This window comes from Haliotis asinina, chromosome 2, assembly GCF_037392515.1.
Source record: "Haliotis asinina isolate JCU_RB_2024 chromosome 2, JCU_Hal_asi_v2, whole genome shotgun sequence".
Lineage (NCBI taxonomy): Eukaryota > Metazoa > Mollusca > Gastropoda > Lepetellida > Haliotidae > Haliotis > Haliotis asinina.
In genome coordinates, this window is record NC_090281.1 from 36,454,842 (window position 1) to 36,475,262 (window position 20,421).

The 20,421-nt window shown below is 40.5% G+C and overlaps 1 protein-coding gene across 1 annotated transcript; it reads right to left on the reverse strand.

Moving 5' to 3' along the window:
• Positions 1-9,669: 9,669 nt before the first annotated feature.
• Positions 9,670-19,690, reverse strand: LOC137273666 (uncharacterized). The gene is made up of 8 exons (XM_067806459.1): positions 19,118-19,690; positions 16,139-16,418; positions 14,949-15,515; positions 14,013-14,107; positions 13,419-13,501; positions 12,626-12,771; positions 11,996-12,088; positions 9,670-11,442 (listed from the first exon to the last, which is right to left on the reverse strand). The coding sequence occupies exons 1-8, from the start codon at positions 19,352-19,354 to the stop codon at positions 10,157-10,159; spliced, it is 2,787 nt and encodes a 928-aa protein (XP_067662560.1). The 5' UTR covers positions 19,355-19,690; the 3' UTR covers positions 9,670-10,156.
• Between the last annotated feature and the right edge of the window lie 731 nt (positions 19,691-20,421).

Sequence of the window (20,421 nt, forward strand, 5' to 3'; positions counted from 1 at the left end):
ATCCAGCATGATGCAAGCTTTTGGTGAAATATATAATGACTGAAGTCAGAGATACTGTATAACAGTTTATTCTGCATCAGTTTCGTTCTTCTTGTTATGTTCATTCTTGTCATACATTACGTCAATATAGTCATCATATTACTCTTCAAAACGTACGTCAACATAATAATATTACTCATATACATTCACAAGGCAGTAAGAACGGCCACACCAAAGTTGCCACAGTGGGGTGTAACCTGAGAATCAAGTCCATTAGACACCTATTGATTACTTGGCAGTCAAATAGATACCATGCGTATAGTTTATTAGGTGATAAATATGTTTACCACATCGTGCTAATCACATCGAGTACTGATAACAGCCAGCTCATCCTCGAATGTTTTGTTTTGCATCCTTGCTCCATAGTCATGGCGCATTGTGATCTATTAAGGTCCCCAGACTTGCTCTGGAAATGACGTCACGATCTTCGGGTTCACGAAGAGGTGAATGTATTGTGTTAGGCTAATGCTCACTCTCTGTTTATATGTAAATTTGATAGTAACAAAGTTACCAGTTAAATTAAATGGAGCCCAAGGCAGACCAGAACTTCGGGAAATCTAGACTTGCTCTATTTAAGGCTTTAGCGCTGCAAAGAGGGCTGGTTAGTGGGGAAAATAATGTGGTTCAGGGACAATGATCTGACATTTCCTCTGTAACCTACCGATTCTAGTACGTTTGTTAAGCTGAGACCAGTACACGGAGTCGGCAATCTAACCCACTCTACCACCGCATTTTCCGTTGTTTCTGAAGAAAACTGGGTAATCTTTTGCCTGCAGACTGAGTGATCTTTTACCAGCAGACTGGGTGATCTTTTATCTGCAGACTGGGTGATCTTTTGCCTGCAGACTGAGTAAAATTTTGACTTAAGACTGGGTGATCGTTTGACTGCAGACTGGGTGATCTTTTGCCTGATGTTCAATATCATGGATACAATAAGTTACAATATAAGTTGTATTACTTTACAATTCTTTACAATTTATTATTATATTGGGGGAGTATGGCTTTACGCCGTTTATGACAATAGTCCAGCAATATCACAACGGGAGACATTATAATTATAACAAGTAGCGATGATATATGCTATAGTTTATATCCAGATTAGCAACTGTCTGTTACACATACTACGTGGGTTTACATGCCAGTAGGTGAGTTCTTTATTTTGGTTCTATGTTTCGGGCCGGGTAACCTCGGGTTGTTACCACTGTGATTCGTGTTTCTGTGTATTTAAGCATGTCTCACATCAGCATGAAAGGCTGATTCGCTAGCCTCTTAATCTTCTGAGTGCTGCATACTTCAGGAGACAAGGATTCAATAGGGTAGTGAAAAGTGTGCCTACCGTGCTTTGTCACTGGTGTCGGAGTGAGTATAAAGTTTTAAGCAGCTTTAAGTCGCCCTACTGCTACTACTAGTACAGCTGCTGCCGCTGCTACTACTACTACTACTACTACTACTACTACTACTACTACTACTACTACTACTACTACTACTACTACTACTACTACTACTACTACTACTACTACTACTACTACTACTACTACTACTATTGTCGCTGCTACAGCTGCCGTTGCTACTACTACTAATACAACTACTTCTGCTACTACTACTACTACTACTAGTAGTAGTGAGAGAGAGAGAGAGAGAGGCCTGCGCAGGGATCTGCTAGTCTATCACCCAGTCTTATTACCGATGGCAGTTCTCGTATCAAGTCACCTTATCTACTTGGGGTGAGCATTATCTCCCGGGTCAATACCCTCAGTAATCAGTATGCACTGTCCATACGTCACTGACCGAGGTGTGATAATTCCCACCCACTGCCCATTCATTCTGTCGTTTCTATGGTCACGTTGTCATCAAAAGCAGAGATCTCACCCCGTTCCGCACATGCCCTGGTGGCGGCACCGATCAACGAAGCCCGCTTGATGTCGAGAGTATTGGATCTTGTTTGCAACAATATCGAGGCGGAGGAAGTCAGTGACGGGTGCGACCAGATTAGACGATCCAACAATGCCGCAATCTGTTGCTTCCACTGAGGAAACGGGAAATGTGTAGTGAGTAGACTTTACTTGGAACAAATTCATCACTATTATCTTTGCCCCCTGCTTTTTGAGGTTGGAATAGGGACAGTGCGATAGGCTAGTGGTTAAAGCGTTCGCTCTTCACGCTGAAGACGCGGGTTCTATTCCCAAGATGTGAAACCCATTTCTGGTGTCCCCCGTCGTGATGTTGCTGGAATATTGCTAAAAGGGCGTAAAACTACAGATTGCAGATTGTGTTGATTAAAAATAGGAGTTTAAGTAATATGGAATCTGAGAAGGGACATTGTCGCATTGTCGGTCTCTCAAAACAAGCAAAATTAAGCAAAAATTAACCAAAGCACGACAATGCGACAACGCCCATCTGTCGCACTGTCACGCTTTGGTTAATTTTTGCTTCATTTTGCTTGTTTTTGAGAGGGCGACAACGCGACAATGTCCTTTCTCGGATTCCATAAAGTAAGGTTAACGTAGACATACTATTCCATTTAAGAGAACTGATATTTCTGTGATACTCATGTTAAGACTTAGCTGTTTTGGCCAGCCATCATTATTTGTGTCATGCAATGTATTAGCTAAAACCTCTTTGTTGTGGAATTTAAAAAATATATTCTTTTTGGTCTACTGTTGCAGAATATAAAACTAATAGTTGCTTTGTTTATCGGCACTACTATCGGCACTTCTAAGTTCATTCTCTACCAAGTGAGAAGTGTAAGTGAAATATCATGTCTCTGTGGTACTCGATTAAATAGGTTATAATGTGGTCATTTTGATTTTAGTGAACCGCGTCTTACACCAGACGAGCGAACGCTTTAACCACTAGGCTACTCCACCTCCACTCTTAATGATGAATTACACTGCCCATAACAAATGTAATCTTAATCTTCGATTTATCTTCTATTGCTTTTTTTCAAAGGGAAGAACCGCCTGACGGTCTACATGGGAAGAATGAAGGACTCTTGACATGGCTAGGTTGTACTGAAGTAGCTTCCGCAGTCACGTCACACAAGTTTGTTAATGGAGTTGAAACTGAAAACATGTAAATGGCGATTCCAACGACATTTTGATCACTGTCTGCTTGACTTAAAAAGTCTATGACTTAGAAGAGGGCAGTGAGATGTTAACACACTTCGACCTCATGAAACTTCTTCACACGGCCTACAACGTCCTACAACGGCCTACGACGGCCTAAGTTAAGGTTGACGCAGTATATTTTGACAGAGTGTTTTAGATTGCAGGAGTTAACATTGCACCTTACAGGAAGAGGTGAGTTAAATCATACAGAAGTGTTTTGTTGCAACAGATCTCGATGTGACCATTCAATGTTATAAAACATACTTCTCTCCTGTGTTGAACCATTGACATATACAAGTTGAAATTAATAAAGAAAATCAACGATTGTGATAATGACAAATAACAGACTGCTGTTGGTCCGTATAACGACGAATAACACACCGTCAAACCGTGATATCATCAGTTAAAACTACAGATGGGTGTCGTTGTGAACAGCCATGAATAGCACAAATTTAAGTTGTGTTATACCAGATCGCATATCCGGGTTCTGGCTTGTCGTCGTCTTCAGCGTTGGAAGCGTTGTGAGTTTCATCAGTGTGGTCGGTAATGGCATCATACTGATTGCCTTCCTGAAAACAAAGTCGTTACACAAACCTTGCTACGTCTTCCTGACAAACATGGCGCTGGGCGACTGTCTGTACGCTATGATAGGGTTCCCCATCTACTTCATCACAGATTTTGTACACGAGTGGTGGTGCAATCCTGTGTTTTATTATTTCAGAATTTTTATCCTTGCCATGTTGATCATGGTCTCCATCAACAACACAGCATTGATCGCCTTGGAGAGATTTATAGGTATTCGGTTTCCGTTTACATACGGAGCTAACATAACCGTGAACAGGTGTTACCTCCTCGCCATATCAAGTTGGTTGTTCGCTGCAGTGAGGGCAATGTTTATGTCCGGCACTTACTTCGTAAACCAGAAACCTGCGGTATCCACAGAGATATTCATTATTGTGGTCATACTCATGTTTACTATCGTCATATACTCGTACGTGTTCGTGGTCAGTAGACGCCATTTAATTAGGGATAAAACATTCGGCATAAAACAGGAAAGTAAATCAGAGACGGTTGTCTATATTGCAATAGTGAATGCTCTGTCTTGGCTGCCTGTTGTGCTAGTTCGACTTGTAGATATGTTAATCATTGACACTCGTTATTGGCTTCAGGCAACATTTTTGTCCCCCTTCATAGGAACTTGCTTCAATCTGCTGATCTATACGTATAGACTCAGAGACTATAGAGATGCCGTGAGGAAGATTTTAAGGTGTGCTATCCAGGTTTCTTCAGTAAATAATGTGCAAACAATAAATGGAGATACATAGTTGACGGTCACTGACATCCTTTGAGAACAAATGACGAAGAGATCAGGTGAGAGTGGGGTTTAAGTTCTTTCCGAAATATTCAGCTAACATAGGACACCCATTGAAAGGTGATATAATTTTGAGTAATCCTTTATTTGTACGAGACACTGGAAGCTGAGGCTAGATGAAAAAAGACTTAAGTTCTTCCAGAAATATTTAACTTATATAGCGACATGTGCGTATTTATCGCGACGTGTGTCTATGCATGCGTACATGTGTGTTTGCGCGAGCCGCCCTCTCCGTTATGCTACCTCCTAGATGCTAAAGAAAGAACAGGTACCATCTTTTATCATCTGTTGATGTTACTATATTCTCGCTGACTTGGTTGACAAATATCATCGATTCCCAACTGCTCATATGGATGCTTACGTTGTTGATCACTGGTTTGTCTGGACCAGACTTTCTTATTTACAGACTGCAGGCCTACAGCTGGAATATTGTTGAGAGCGGCGTGAAACTAAACTCCCTCACTCACTACTATATTCTTGGAAACTACCTACCAAACGTAGACTTGTTTCCACTTGACCATGATATTGGGGTGTTTATAACCCACACTTAGGAAACTAATTTAGGTTTGTTCAAAGGAATTCGTACAAACCTCAAACGACAAGGAATAATGTTTACAAAACTGAGGACAGAATCAGGAACAGTCCTGAAATTAAATCTAAATGAAATCGATTTCTCATAAATTTATTATTAAATTAAATTAATCCAATTTATTTTACATTCGAAATTGGATTAAAAAGATCCCAAAGTATCCGGACGGTAGCATCCTCTGTAAATCATCCGGATTAACGATTGACCATTAAAGAATGGACGGTACAAAGTGAGCATATGTAATTACATTGTCGGTAAGCATATATTACCAACGAACAAAGTGTACTGGGGATATCATTAGCAGTATCGATGATATCATTATCAGTTTCGAAGATCTGACAGGTGCGCGAGCGTTTAGTAATGAAAGCGCAAAGTCAATCAGCAGTAGGAGGTCGAAAAACATCTGGCGTCAGAGCTTTAGTGTTCATCTAGGCTACAGCGGAGATGACAATTGTCTTCCTCGTTCACAAGTAACACAAGGAACGTAAGGTGTGTATTAGTATCAACATGTAGGGAGTTAACATAACCTTAGGTCCCCACTGCGGGTCACAAACTCGATAAACTAAGACCCCCTTTACTATTTAGCACCCCGCTATGTAATATGTAAATATTCATCACAGAAATACGACTACATGATCGAAAACCGGACTGTTATAAACACATCAATCAATATATCGTATTTAAAAGATCTCACAAGTATGTTTGTCCACATATCCTGTTTGTGTAGGAGTTATAGACACAGGATACCGTAGGGGTGCATTAGTTGTTTTTCAATAAATCTTCAAACAGCGAGTAGCTGTGCCGGGAATATACAAAACATCAGTTTTGGACAACATATGTCTTCTGTTGTATATATATCGCCTGTTCTCTCCCTGTACCATTCATAACTGAAAACGATACGAGAACCTGAATCGAAATGTCGTGCTCTAAAATTAAAGAATTAAAGTTCTTGTTCTACCTGGCTCCGACTTCTAAAAATGGCACTCAAAGAAATTATGTGATGATCTATTTCTTGTATTAATTATTAGTATAATTATTAGTATAATTAATAATGTACTCACAATTTGCCAGAAACATTGCCGATGTTAGTTTAATTCTAACTCCCAAACTCACACAAAACAGAAAGTAAGCAGTGCTGAGATGCGATGTTGTGGTTACAATAATGGGGTTCGTGTTGAACGATTTCATGTTCTAGTTAATGTTCTCCTTGTACTTGACTTTTATATTCAAACAGCTAGATTATGGCTGTACTCTTCACTTATTTTACTGTATATGCTTAATATTATTATACATTATTCATCTTATTTTATCTACTTTGTCATCTACGTGGCTTGTCAGTCCAGATTTGAAGGGGCCATTTTGCGGCGATGTCGTATTGGCCATACAAGATATACTCGTGCATACCTATTAAAAGGTGAGGACCCTCCGTTTTGTATCCCTTGTGATGAGAGAGTCACGGTCAAGCATCACTCACCTACCCAAAGTTCCATGCGGCGAGCCAGCATAGTGTCTCTGCCACAGGCCAGAAAGATATGACGATTCCTCATATCAGACACAGTTCATCCAATATAATGTACAAATTTCAAAACTGCTTTCTGAGTGTACACCTCTAATTAAATATCGTTGTTAAAAATGGTTCAGTTTCATTGAGAAATTATCCTAAAGCGTGTAACACTATTTCGATATTTGTGCAGCGATCATTTGGGTTCTTGTCATCGAAGCCTTATGGAGAACAAACGTTGCAGTCGGTTTGAAATATAAATATGTATTGTCATAAACCTTTTTGACGCAGCTTTAGAAGAATATTTACTTAACAGTGTAAAATAATATGAAAACCGAATCGCTTGCGTTATGCCAGTCTCTGCTTAATTACGAATATGCGCATTTGTTTGCAAACAAGAGAAAAGTGCGGTCACGTGATATGCAAATCAGCCCGTGGCAGTGATGTTATGCGGATAACAATAGACATGAATACCCCGCTGGAGTGTGGGTCAAGCATATCCTGCTTGACTGAGTTGAATTCTTCATCGTAAGGGATAAATATTTCACTGTAAAAACAGTTAAGGATCTTTTTAACATTTCATTTGCTTCTCATTTATTTATTGGATTTGTAAAGGGACTTGATTTCATTGTTGAATTGTGAGTAATATTATTTGTAAATAGATGTATTTTAATGATTGGTAGTTTAGATTAGTAACGAGAATTGTTAGTGGCTGTACCCTCAAAGGGGGTTGAAGTATTGTAAAATGATCGTCCTCCTGAGAGGGTACGTAAGTCCCAAAACATTCTATGTAAATTTAAGTCTACCGAGTTTTTAATCGTACTATTCGTGTTATTGTTGTTTTGGCGATACCCGGGTATCTTTACTGTCCATCGTGACAGGTTCTATTCTTCAACTGTTTACATTTTTGCCATGTAAATTGTTTTTGTCATGATGGCTGGGGTATTGCCGATGTGGCGTTAAACATTAACTCACTCACCCACTCACCCTTTCGTTATTTCATTTATTGTTATTTATTTTATATATTTGAGTTATTTTGGTCTGCTTTCACATTTTATGAATATTCGTCGTCCTCAGTGTTAGAATTAAAAACCGATTTACGATATGTTTAGTTTCCTGCTTTCTGATATGTGATTGTTCCATGAAGAAGCTCACAGAACATACTGTGTGCACAATTGCCACATGTACTTTGTAAATGGAAAATTCTCCTCACTCTCACAATCTTCTTCGTTTTTTCTTCTACTTCTTCTTTCACTACTACTACTACTACTACTACTGATGCTGCTGCTACTACTACTATTACTGCTGCTACTACCACTGTTACTGCTGCTACTACTACTACCGTTGCTGCTGCTGCTGCTGCTGCTACTACTACTACTACTACTGCTGCTGCTGCTGCTGCTGCTACTACTACTACTACTACTACTACTTCTACCACTTCTTCTTCGTCTTCCAAGACTTTAAATCCGTACTGTATAATCATACTCCAGCTTTTAAACATTCTTTGATGAATGTATAATTTTATATGCATATATTGTGTAAATATGACATGATCTCTTGATAAACAAACAATTATTTGATTTTGTTTCAAAGCGGAAGCTTACAGAAATACGGCGTTACGTGATTCGATCAAAACACCCCGTGATATGTTGGAACATCGGCGGTCAGAGGGGCCGTATTTCGTTTCCCGGAGTTGCTTCCCTTGGGGCATACCCTCACAATCTCGGTTTGTCCCGATTACGGTTACAGATTTCACGGCACCATACAGTTGGTTTCACCAACGTGGTAAACGCCGGACACGTTCATTACTTCGGGCGCTCCTCCCATTTTAAGCTGAAACGTCAAGTTATGTTAAAGCATCTCACACATAGTATGTTTTATAGATAAGAATATCATGCAGCAAAGGGGATTTTCGGAAGCGTGGCAAAGTCAGGCTGGTTATATTAAGCCAGTCATCAGCCCAGACAGCAGATGGGACTTCTCCAAGGGAGCTCTGCCTAGTTGTACTCGCACAAACGTTTCGGAGAATACGAATGCTCCCCAACACCGTAGTCTCTGTATTACCATGAGTGTCAGGAGGGAGGTACCAAGCCAGTGTACTTGGTATGCATGGGGGACATTTCTCTTGAGGAGATCCGCATGGTTTCATAAGCAAGTGAGTGAGTGAGTTTAGTTTTACACCGCACTCATCAGTTCGCATGTTATATAAAATGCCGTCAAATGTGATGCGATGAATACTTGAAATTAACATTAGGATTAATATCACTATTTATATTTCGCAATGCGGTGACATTCAGATACACTGTATTTTAATCTTTTATTATTTTATGTTGTATAATTGGTACACCTATTGTCAGAACGATGTTGTGGAATAAAGACCATTGTACTTATGACATATTGACTGTTTTCTTATTTTGGGCACATCGTTATGAAATGTTATGCCCCTTGACGTTGTCAGATCCTTTGCTTGTAAATGAAAATGATTCTTGGTGTACTGAAATCAAACCCGTGCTGAATTTAAATTCATCTTCATGGAGAATGCATCCAAAACAGAGAATTTATTTACACACAATTTACAGTTCAATGTTAATACGAGACACATTTATCCAGATAGGTATTGCTTACAACTGGATTGAACCACGTTACTGAGTTTGACTTCACTAGTATATTTGCATCGAGTAATCCGTAGTTTGAATCATGACGTTTGTGTCAGGATCACGAAGTTATCTTGTTTTTTAAGAAAGACTCGGTGAACTCCGTTCTGGTAATACCGGGGTGGCGGGGTAGCCCAGTGGGTAAAGCGTCCGCTCGTCACGTGGAGACCCAGGCTGAATTCTACTCATAGGTATAATGTGTGAAGCCCATTTCTGGTGTCTCCCACCGTGATATTGCAACAATATTGCTAAATAACGTACTCACTCTATCAATATCTTTCACACACACACACACACACACACACACACACACACACACACACACACACACATATACGTACAACAATCAAAACAATTCATTGTACGTTATTTAGAAATATGCTCCATCAAAATAAGTGTAAAACAAATTTGACGCGTGCAAGTTAGCAAGACATAATTTATTATAAGTGACAATCATTAATCCTACCTTTTTGAAAGAAATCCCTTATATCCCGATATATATAAGAAACCCAACAAAAATACTTTCCCACCAGATGTGACATATACTTAAAAGCAAAATTGATAAGTGACCAAATGTAACATTTTACGTCAGTGTTTCAAGATATATACTACTAAAACGAGCGAGTTCATAACATAGACCATAGCTCTATACACATGGATGTATAGAGTATATATATATATTTACATATGTGTGTAACATTTTACGTTGCTCATAGAAATAATGTGTATTTTGTTTTGGTTGGGTTCCAACTCTTTTGATAGACACGAACTCTAACATTTGTGTATATTGGTAAACAAATTATATCTAATATACAAAAATCAACTAGTGATAACCCTCTTCTCATCTTCTCCATTTCTGTAATAAGTTGACATTAGAGTTGTTACACATCGCCTTCAAAAAGCGTTGGGTATGCACTGGAGAATAGCTTGTCGCCAAACTTCATCTTTCGGGCAGGCCTTCACGAAGGCATCCCCATACTGGTCGCATTGAATGAATTTGGTTTTGTCGGGGTGGGGAAAGTAAAACAGATCTTGTTTGTTGAGGTGTATCCTGCACGGGTTGTGAATGTTCTTGTCGACGGTCATCTGGTTTGGATCGACAATGACATACTTGTTGGTGCAAGTGAGGATGCTCTGATCCCATATCTTGCCGTCCTGGCAAGTCATGACATAGCCGACGTGTGGAATAATGGAGCAGTCAATGTACTTTGTGTCGTCATTGGGGTAGGGCAGGAGCCGTCCCTTGGTTTCGTGAGTGCAGGGATTGGTACTTGGGGGACTGTTCGGAAATAACGTAGATGCTATCGAAGATGTTGTAGTGGATGCAACTTTAGGATGAGCTCGGATTGTAGTTGTTGAGGGAGGTTTGGTTGTTATGGAGGATACAGACCACACATTTGTCGAAGACTGAATGATTGGACGTGCAGTCCTAGGTCTTGAGGACGTTGTTGATGAAGAGGAGGGAAAAGAGGTCGTTGATGTAGTATCAGGAATTGAAGCTGCTGATGAAGTAGCAGGAATAGATGTCGTTGTTGTGACTGCCACAGAGGATGTTGATAGAAAGGTGGTGGTTTTCAGTTTGGATGTAACAGGTTGTGGAGATGTAGTCTGTGGCTTAATTGTAGTGGTAGAAACAGTTGTTACTGTGGCAGGTTTTGACGTAAATGTCGTTGATGTAGTATCAGGAATTGAAGTTGCTGATGAAGTAACAGGAATAGATGTCGTTGTTGTGACTGCTGCAGAGGATGTTGATAGAAAGGTGGTGGTTTTCAGTTTGGATGTAACAGGTTGTGGAGATGTAGTCGGTGGCTTAATTGTAGTGGTTGAAGCAGTTGTTACTGTGGCAGGTTTTGACGTAAATGCCGTTGATGTAGTATAAGGAATTGACCTTTGCGTGTGAGCTAATGAAAATGTGGTTTTCTTTATAGTTGTAGCCGGTTGAGGTATTGTAGTAGTTTGTCCTGCAATTGTTGTGATAGGTGCCTCTGTCGTTGTAGTAGACGTGGTAGTAGATGGTTCACCAACGATGCAGTCCTTGATGTTCTGGTCGTAGATATGATGTTGAGGACACTGGAACACGTTGTCTGTTCCATCAGCCCCACATATGATGAACTTCGTCTGATCAGTAGGATGACCTTTAAATCCTGGGTCACTGCTCCTGCAGGGATTCGTTATTTTGTCTGTAAAATAATGAGATGTAGTTTCAAAACATAACACGCCCTATGACAAGTGACACCCTACCCAAAGTAAGCGAGTGAGTTTAGTTTTACGTTGCAGCACTCAGCAATATTCTAGCTATGAGGCGGCGGTCTGTAAATAATCGAGTCTGCACCAGTGATCAACAGCGTGAGCATCAATCTGAACAACTGAGATACGACGACATCTGTCAGTCGCGTCAGGGAACCTGACCCCCCCCTCCCCCAATCCTCCAAGGACAAGCGTAGGTTACTGAAGATCAGTTCTAATCTTCATGGATACTATGACATTAAAGAAGTTAAATTACACCAGTGTTATCTACTGATTGGCAGGCCACAAGTTACTGCCAGTGGGGAAATAATTCTGGTTCCTGAAATATATGTATGTATGTATGCTGGCTATCTTGAGAAACGTAAGGAAATGCGAAATAACATTTTGTTACTTGTAACCAAGACTGAAGGCTACATCTTGCTTGGTGATATCGGATATTACACAGGACTTAAGCTATTATATGAAACACATGGTACTGATACTGACATGGAGGTTCCACTACCGTGAAGAAGTTACGATAAAAGTCCACCACAGAACAGAGCCTGGTGACGTCATGGTAAACACAGAGAACTGGAGTGCCTGGAACAAAGGCCAGTCATATTAATCCAATCAGAGAACAGGACAGAAGTAACCCCGAACTGTTATCCGAAATATTTCAGGTAAATTACAAATTAATGTATACCATATCAACGAGTGGACCAATGCGTCGCTTACCATGCCGTTGGTTGACAAGCCACGATCTTGTTTGTTTGTTTGTTTAAAGCCGTTCTCGGGTATATATCAGGTATTTGGCGGCAGTAGATATTCGAGTCTGGATCAGATAATCCTGTAATTGACACTGTCAGCATAGTACTACGCAACTGTGATACGATGACAGGTATCAACCCCGTCAACGAGCCAGACCATCCAATCCCGCTAGTCGCCCCTTACGACAGGAATCGGTTTGCTCACCCGGATATTCACACGCTAGGAAAATAGTAATAGTACTAATTCGCCTGTAAATAGTCACTATTAATTTTCATAATTTCATAATTTCATTAGTTTTGTTCCATATTTATCCCCAATCAATCTTTCATTTCATTCCGACTGGCAGTTTACTTTGACCAAAACACGTACTTAAATTAACTCTTTCAACGTTGCCTATGTCGATGGTGTAGTTGCCACTGCAGCCGTTGTTGCGTCTAGACGAGGTGATATTGAGATACAGGGGTCTGTGCACGTCATTCATCAGTAGCGTGGTTGATGTGGCCGGGGTGGAGATACTGGTGGAGACACAAGAGAGGAGACTGGTGACGTATGAATCTCTTCATGGCATTATCAACAACGTGAAGTGAGCGAGTGGATCTTGAGTTGCGCTACCGTGGTTCATCTATAAAATGTCGCTTGTATCTTGTGGGTCGGGTGAGATATTGTTGAATATTGCTAAGCATTAAAAAGTAAATTCACTCACTCATACATTGTAACAAACTAACCCTTGTTGACTTTAATGACTCAGTGTAGTGGATAGTGTTGGTCGATCTACCGGTGTGAACACTGAATCTTAGCTTTGGTGATGGGTCATTAATTCCGTATTCAGAATCCATAAATATAGCATACATTTTATGGTATTAGGGTAAATACCGACTTTGAACGTATATGTGTAGCGTCCTCTGTGTAAACATCTCATCATTAATCTATCATGTAAAGAGCTTTAAGGAGACAAGCTGACGTTAACCCCAGCCCTACCCCTCTCACCTCGTACTCTCTTCCCTATTTTCATATTACTGAGTACTATGTGGCCTAGTGGTTAAAGCGTCCGCTTGTCTCTCTTATGACCAGGGTTCGATTTCCTGCATGGGTATAATATGTGAATCGCGAAAAGCGGCGTAAATTCATTCCCTCACTCCTGCAGAAGAAGAAACACTCATACCTGAAAAAGTCATGGCCGGCCTTGTTCGGGGTCGCGTTGATCACAGATCCGTAGACACTGAGCGCGCCATCAGTGACAGCGATCTAGGATGACAGGAGAAACATTACCTGACAGTTCTCTGATGGCGTTGGCAATGTATACTGTCAGCTTAAGGAAGGGAACTTGAAGATGTCAATGTCGTTTTCTTTGTTGTATACACAATGCCACGGCCTTGCATCTAAAGTCACTACATCATGGCATCGGCCATGAATAGCACGCGACGACAAAGGGGGCACGCTATACGCGATATATTGCTATATTGATATAAGTCCACAGTTGTTCCTCACGTTTCACAAATCACAAAATACAATTTCTGAGTAAGCAGCACTGTCAAACGGGTGATGTGCAATGTGACATCTGGTGTCTCCCGCCGAGATATTGCTGAAATATTGCTAAAGGCGGCGTAAAATAAAGCTCAGTCACTCACCAAATGAAGATACACCCACTCACTTGTTTTCGTTTTAACCTAGGCTCCGTCTACCCTAATATCCTCATCCGTCCCCGCCCCTGTTCCCACCTCATGTAGAGGAAGGACTTCCAGTTTCGTCAGCTTACCTTTACCTGCGCTGTGGAACCATTTGTTTCAACCTGGTACAGGCCACTGTTCAAGCAGGAGTAGACATGTCGTCCGCGAGTCAAGACAGCTGGGGCTAGAAATAACAACAGGCCGTGTTCATCGAAGCTACATCTGTCTGACATACATCGAATTTCTACCAGTCAATCATTACGTTCTTGGAATGGACTCAGAGGTGCTTTACAGCTTGCCTCAAACTTAACAGGGCGTTTGATTTGACGGACTTCCACCAGACGGTAAGTGAACAGTATTTAGAAGTGATACACATAAAGGCAGGGATTTATTGAACTTCTTCACATGGGAACGTATATATATTCCATACTCTCAGATATCGTGTTTCTTAAAGTACAACATTGGACATTCTTATCTTTTTCAAAATATACTTCAAGAAGGTCTCGCGAGTGCGACTCCTGCCTCCATCCGACCCATCCAGGATTCACACTCACGTATTAGTAGTCGTGCCAATTTGCATTGTATATTTTGCATGTAGTACATTTTCTTTCAGTTTAAAAACAAATCCTTCAAGCAAAGAAATGGGTAGACCAAGTACAACAGTGCCAGACTATTTGCTCCGATTTCCACAGCTTTTTAAGTACATTCTTTCACGTAACAATGACATTCCTTCAAAATGTGACATTTCGTAGAATATTTGCGTTTTTAATTCTAGAATACAATATGGTCAATTACCCGTGCAGATCCCGGTTTGAATTGGTCTTTCGAAGCCTATGCTTGTCGTAAGAAAAGTGTAAAGGCATCGGGTGGTTAAGCACAAGCTCCCATCTGCTTAGGCTAAGGCTCATGTTGATCAATAGATTGTCTGGTCAAGACGTGACTATTACAGACCGACATCGCGTTAAACAACAAACCAACCAACTATGACCTGTAATTTTGCGATCATGAGAATTGAACATACTCACCCTTACACGAAACGTCCTGGATTTCCCCTACGAGTGAACTAAGATCTCTGTACCCTGCAAGGGTCATCACGTGAGTACATTGAGGTTTGTTGGCCAGGTTCCTCAGTTCTTCTGTGTCAACATCAGAACCTACTCCAATGGCGAAAACAGTAATTCCTTTGTTTCTGACTCGTATTGCCGCAGGAAGAGTCTTCTTAGGAGCTGTTGATTTTCCGTCGGTAACCAACAGAATCACCTTTGAGCTCCCCTCTCTTGAACCCGAAGAGTTCGTGAACAATTTCCTCGACGCGTAGTCCAGTGCTTGGTCGGTGTCCGTGTGTCCTTCTGACTTAAGGACTTGGTCAATGGCTTTGTGCACGTCATCGCTGTTCGTGTATTGGTTGAAATCAAACTGAGATTTGTATCCACTGCTGAAAGTTACAAACGCAATTCTGACATCATTTCTACCAATCTTGAAATTTTTCACAACATTTTGCGCAAACTGTTTGGCTTCCCTGAAATCCTCTGGAGCAAGGCTTGAAGAGGCATCAACGAGAAAGGCTAAATCAAGATTTGTTCGCTGGCAGACTGAAAGCAATAGAAAGATACTACTTAAAAGAAGTTATACACCATGACAGATTAAACATAGTAACATCGCGTGTTCTTTAGCTTCTTTGGGGTAATTTATATGACTTCATCATGTTATAGTGACCATTGGCTTGGTCTGACCCATACAGAAGGCTTTAGATATCTTTATCATTCTCACTGGAAGTGGGTGAACGTCTTTGTATGTCATTTCAGTTCTTTGCTTTAAAGGTATTGGACATTTTATCACCAATGAGAAACGATTATTTCTGGTAAAAATTCTTCCTCTTGCATGCCCGGCAATTTGTTGCCGTTTGTTAGTAGAACATGTGGTATAATCGATCTTTTTATGTCTGATACAGTATCGCGAAAATGATATCTTGAATCAACACATGTTCAAGTGAAGACAGGAACCAATCTTCAGCAAACCATGGTTGTCGTAAGAGGCGTCTAACGGTATCCGGTGGTCAGGTTTGATGATTTGGTTAGATACATGTCATCGTATACAGCTGAGTAGAGCGATACTTACGATGCAAATGATTGACTGGTGCAGACTCTATTAATGAATTGGGCCTTTAGTTGCAATGTTGCCATGTGATATGCTACAAACAAACAAACAAACAAACCTATGTCAAGGCGTTTGGATCCTTCTGAAAAATCGTGCACCGACTGACTGTCATTGCGGAAGTGTCTGAAGTAGAAGGCAGCCTGGTCTTGTGTTCTTTGTGGGATGTCTTCAGTCAAGGAGGCAAGATATAGTGCTGCAGCAAGGCCCGAGCACATTGGCTGCCGTAGGTCCGCCCACCTGACTGTGTTCCAGTCGATGCCAAATAGGTATTTAATCTTAAGAAACAACGCGTCAACCTTGATGGATACCTTGGTGAGGTTGAACTTGCTTTCATCAATCTGTGAATAGGGGATATTGTATGCGTGTATAACAAGAAAGATACTGGGAGCAGCGGAAGATAAACTGGGATAGGTGAGGTTACATGCCTGTATAATGCAGACTAAATGATGTTACAAAAATGTATACGATATGACTGTAATGTATATGTATACAGGTTAAATATGTATGAAACTGGGATAAGTCAGGTATGTCTTGAATATAATTGAGGAAACAGATGAGGTTACACTCTTACACTCAGATACACTCTTACCAACGAAACGCATATTAGGTAATTTTGTTTTACTATTTCTGTAGAAAACGTTACATACGTGTGACTGTAAACAGCTTCAGTACCAAAACGTTAAAATTCAGCACCCGTCAATTTTAACTTTTTCCTTTATTTAGAAGCGTGTGAAGAAATGTTCTTGTCATACGAAGCCAAATGCACACCCAAGCTGCCGGAAAAGCATGCGATCTTGATCACTATAAAAAGCAATCGTTGTGTCTACTTTCTCCCTGGAAAAGGGGAAATTATAATGCCACGACTAAATGCAGCCAACTGAAACATCCCCTGTTAGGTATTTATTGCGTGAAGTGGGATTCGACCACGAAGGCTAGTTGTCGCCCCTGTTGTCCCTCCATAGCAAATAGGCACATCAACCAAGTTCTTGCTTCCGATTGTGGACAGACAGAGGGATCTACTTCACAAAGACATCAATGTCTTGGCCTGTCCTCCTCGATCACCAGCACTGAACCCGGAAGAACACTTGCGGGATGAACTCGATCTATGTGTATGTCAGCGTCAAAACACTCCCCCGACATTTCCACAACTGGCCATCGCATTGCAGAAGAGAGGAAAGGGATTCTGCAAGATCTTAGTCGACCTATCTAGTCTATGCCGAGACGGTGGCGAGTAGTAATTGCTGCCAGCGGCGGCCATAGAGTGCTGACCTAGACACCATCTTGTGGACTCAAGAAAACAGAAAGATAACACAATAGGCTGCTCTTGTTTTGGCGTATGAATTTCACCTTTTTAACATATTTGCTGTTAAACTAATGCAATACATTCTTTTTAAAAGGGCGTTTTTTAAGAGTGTGCACTTGCATAAATACTGGTTAGATGAGATTACATGCTTGTATGATAAGAAAGATAGTGAAAGCACCTGAGTATAAAATTGAATAGACGAAGTATACTTAAGGAAATAGGTAATGTTATATGAATGTATATTTGAGGAAATAGGTGACGTTACATGCTTTTATGATTTGACATACTTTCGGAAGAACATGCACGGTTTACCCACGGCTGCTCAACCACGAATAGGCATATATATATTAAAGGCGACTAATCATAAATACACGAAGAGCAAAAGGATAAATTCACCGAAGATCAGTATTAACATTGATGTCTGAACTGTAGACTGGAATGTAGAGTACACACAACGCAGTTTCCCCAGAGTACAATTATAAGGTTTAATGTGTCAACCAGATACTTTATAATTGCACTTATGAATTGCCGGATAAAACGAACTGTACCACTAACTGATATTGATAACAATTTACCAATGTTACTCAAGTTGTGGTCAAATTCGTTTTTTCAATTGTATTCAAAATTTCAGTATTGTATCCGTGTGTATTAACCCTAAGAACGATGAATGAATAAATGAATATTCTTGCCTATGAGATAATGTTTTTCGCCCATGGGCGAGAAGTTTTAATGACGGTCTGATAAGCGGAATCAAGTCGAAATGAAGTTTGTGTCATGATCCTTACAAACATACTTTCATTCACTTACAATCTCCAAAACAAGGAAAAACTTGTAGGTAAATGTTTTCGTCCATAAGCCAAACGTTTTTGGCCCGAGTTTCAATTTTGAGTTTTCGACATAATGTATTTTCATAACTGCTGCATGATGTCAGAAAGTGGCCACAGTGCGGAGAGACTTTGGTGATTCCAGAAATACATTGAAACGTGTTAAACATAGGGTTATCCTTTAAAATATCGATTCTAGGTAAAAAGTGAACATCACCCTCTCATCCATTAATTGATGCAACCTTAAACATACTCATAAAAAAGGGGGAACTTAAACTTTCAATTATATAGGAGGTATAGGCGTTAACATCTTATGGACTCATCACCAGTTCTAAATATCGCCATCCCTAAACACAACACATGATATGCATGTGCACAACGCATTAGTCCCATACACATGCATGGGGTGTCGTTAATGATTTTGACGATTTTCAAGGAGGTCTATAAATCACTGTCAATCATTAATTTTGACAATCTTCTTCATTCACACCATTGTAATGTCGTTTTTTAGTTTGAGATTGAAAATCTTACACATGCAAATTTAACATGATGCAGCAATAAACAAATTATTGAACAACAAATACGGCCATAAGGACGTGCAAGAGGTGATGTATTCTTAAACCGTTCGTTATTATCACATCAAAATCGAAAGACTCCTATATATCTTCCAAGGTTTTCAATGAAGTTCCCCAACATTTTTGAAGAGTACGTGGCATATGTAGCCAATTAGTTATGTGTGAGTGAATGAGTTCAGTTTTAATCCCGCGTTTATCAATCTTCAAGCAATATGACGGCGGGGGACAACCGAAATGGGCTTTGCGCATTGTAATTTTAACCAACTTAATTACCATTATAGGTAAAAACATATTAGAGCCGCATTTCAAAACATTAAGCACGATCCAGCACTCACCTGCCAAATCCCACCATCATATCCAGGCCTGTAGGTCTTAGGGTCTGTTCCATCATGCGTTTCCACATAGGCCAGGCGTCTGAGAAACAACTTGTCGTGAGAGAAAGTACATGATTCTCGGATCCTGCTCACCACAGCTTCTACAACCTCTTCTCCAGATGCTCCAGGAACTCGAGTCTGATCCTGGCCCAGAGCCACCCCAAGCAAAAACACCGAAATAACGAACGCTGGTATCATATGTACTTCACACAGAGAACAAGTACTACATAAAGAGGCTTTAGACAAGCTTCCTACAGGAACTTTGATAAAACAATACTAAGGCTGAAGACGTTCACCCAGCAACGTCACCATTGACGTAAGATAAGTAATTCTCTTTCAGGAAAGACGTTATGACTAAGAAGTGACTCTAAGGACATCCAGATGCCACGAACACTGGGAAGCTGGTCTTGGGATTGTTCTGAGTAGGCGCAGCCTAGGTAACTGGGGTGTTCCTGATAAACACATGTAGCCATTTGAGGATTATCACAGTTAATGTCACGGTGTTCGCGCGGGGACATATCATTGTTCATAGTCTCAGAGCTTCAAACACTCTTGGTGACAAGGCCTTAGTGCAGTGTCGGACAACAACGAGAGGCTGTGTACACGTTGCAGGAATGTGTACGTGGTTTTGTGCGACAAACTGGTAACTCCCATCATTAAATTGACATGGAACGCGATTTCTTTTATGGAGGAAGACCACCATCCCGGTGTCGCGCCGTGGGAATGTTTGAGGCGTCCTGTATTTGAATACAGGTTAAAGTGGAAAAGAATGTTTGATATGATTAATGAATCTTTAGGAGGTCTTATTTTGTTTGATATGTCAAGTAATTTTGTCACTGTTTTAAGTAATACATTTTTAGAACATTGCGGTTCTAGTGTTAATTAAGCTGCAGTTTGTTTCGTTAAAGATAAGCATAAAACATTTCTGTCGATGACAACACATTTATGGTTGTAGTAAAAGTGTAATGAAAGGTTAAATCGAGTCTGGGAAAGACAACCGATCTACGCAACTACAACCAATCCACTTAGTTGTCCTTCGCGGGTACCGATTAAATGGAATATTCTAGCTCTGAGACATGACTGATAATGAGTGAATATGGTTTTACGCAGCTTTTAGCAATATCCCAGCAATATCACTGCCGGGGACAAGCCAAAATGGCTTCACGCATTGTACCCATGTGTGGAATCGAACCAGGGTTTTCGGCGTGACGAGCAACAATTTGACTACCCCAGCGCCTTTGATTGTGTTTGAGGCAACTTAGTGC

What these genes read in the sequence shown, in the direction of transcription:
- LOC137273666 (XM_067806459.1), bottom strand. Translation starts at nt 19,354, where the DNA reads ATGATACCAGCGTTCGTTATTTCGGTGTTTTTGCTTGGGGTGGCTCTG. An exon ending in ATCCAAACGCCTTGACATAG is followed by an intron (nt 15,516 to 16,138) that starts GTTTGTTTGTTT and finishes TATTGCTTTCAG; the next exon opens with TCTGCCAGCGAACAAATCTT. An exon ending in CACGGTAGTGGAACCTCCAT is followed by an intron (nt 11,443 to 11,995) that starts GTCAGTATCAGT and finishes ATTATTTTACAG; the next exon opens with ACAAAATAACGAATCCCTGC.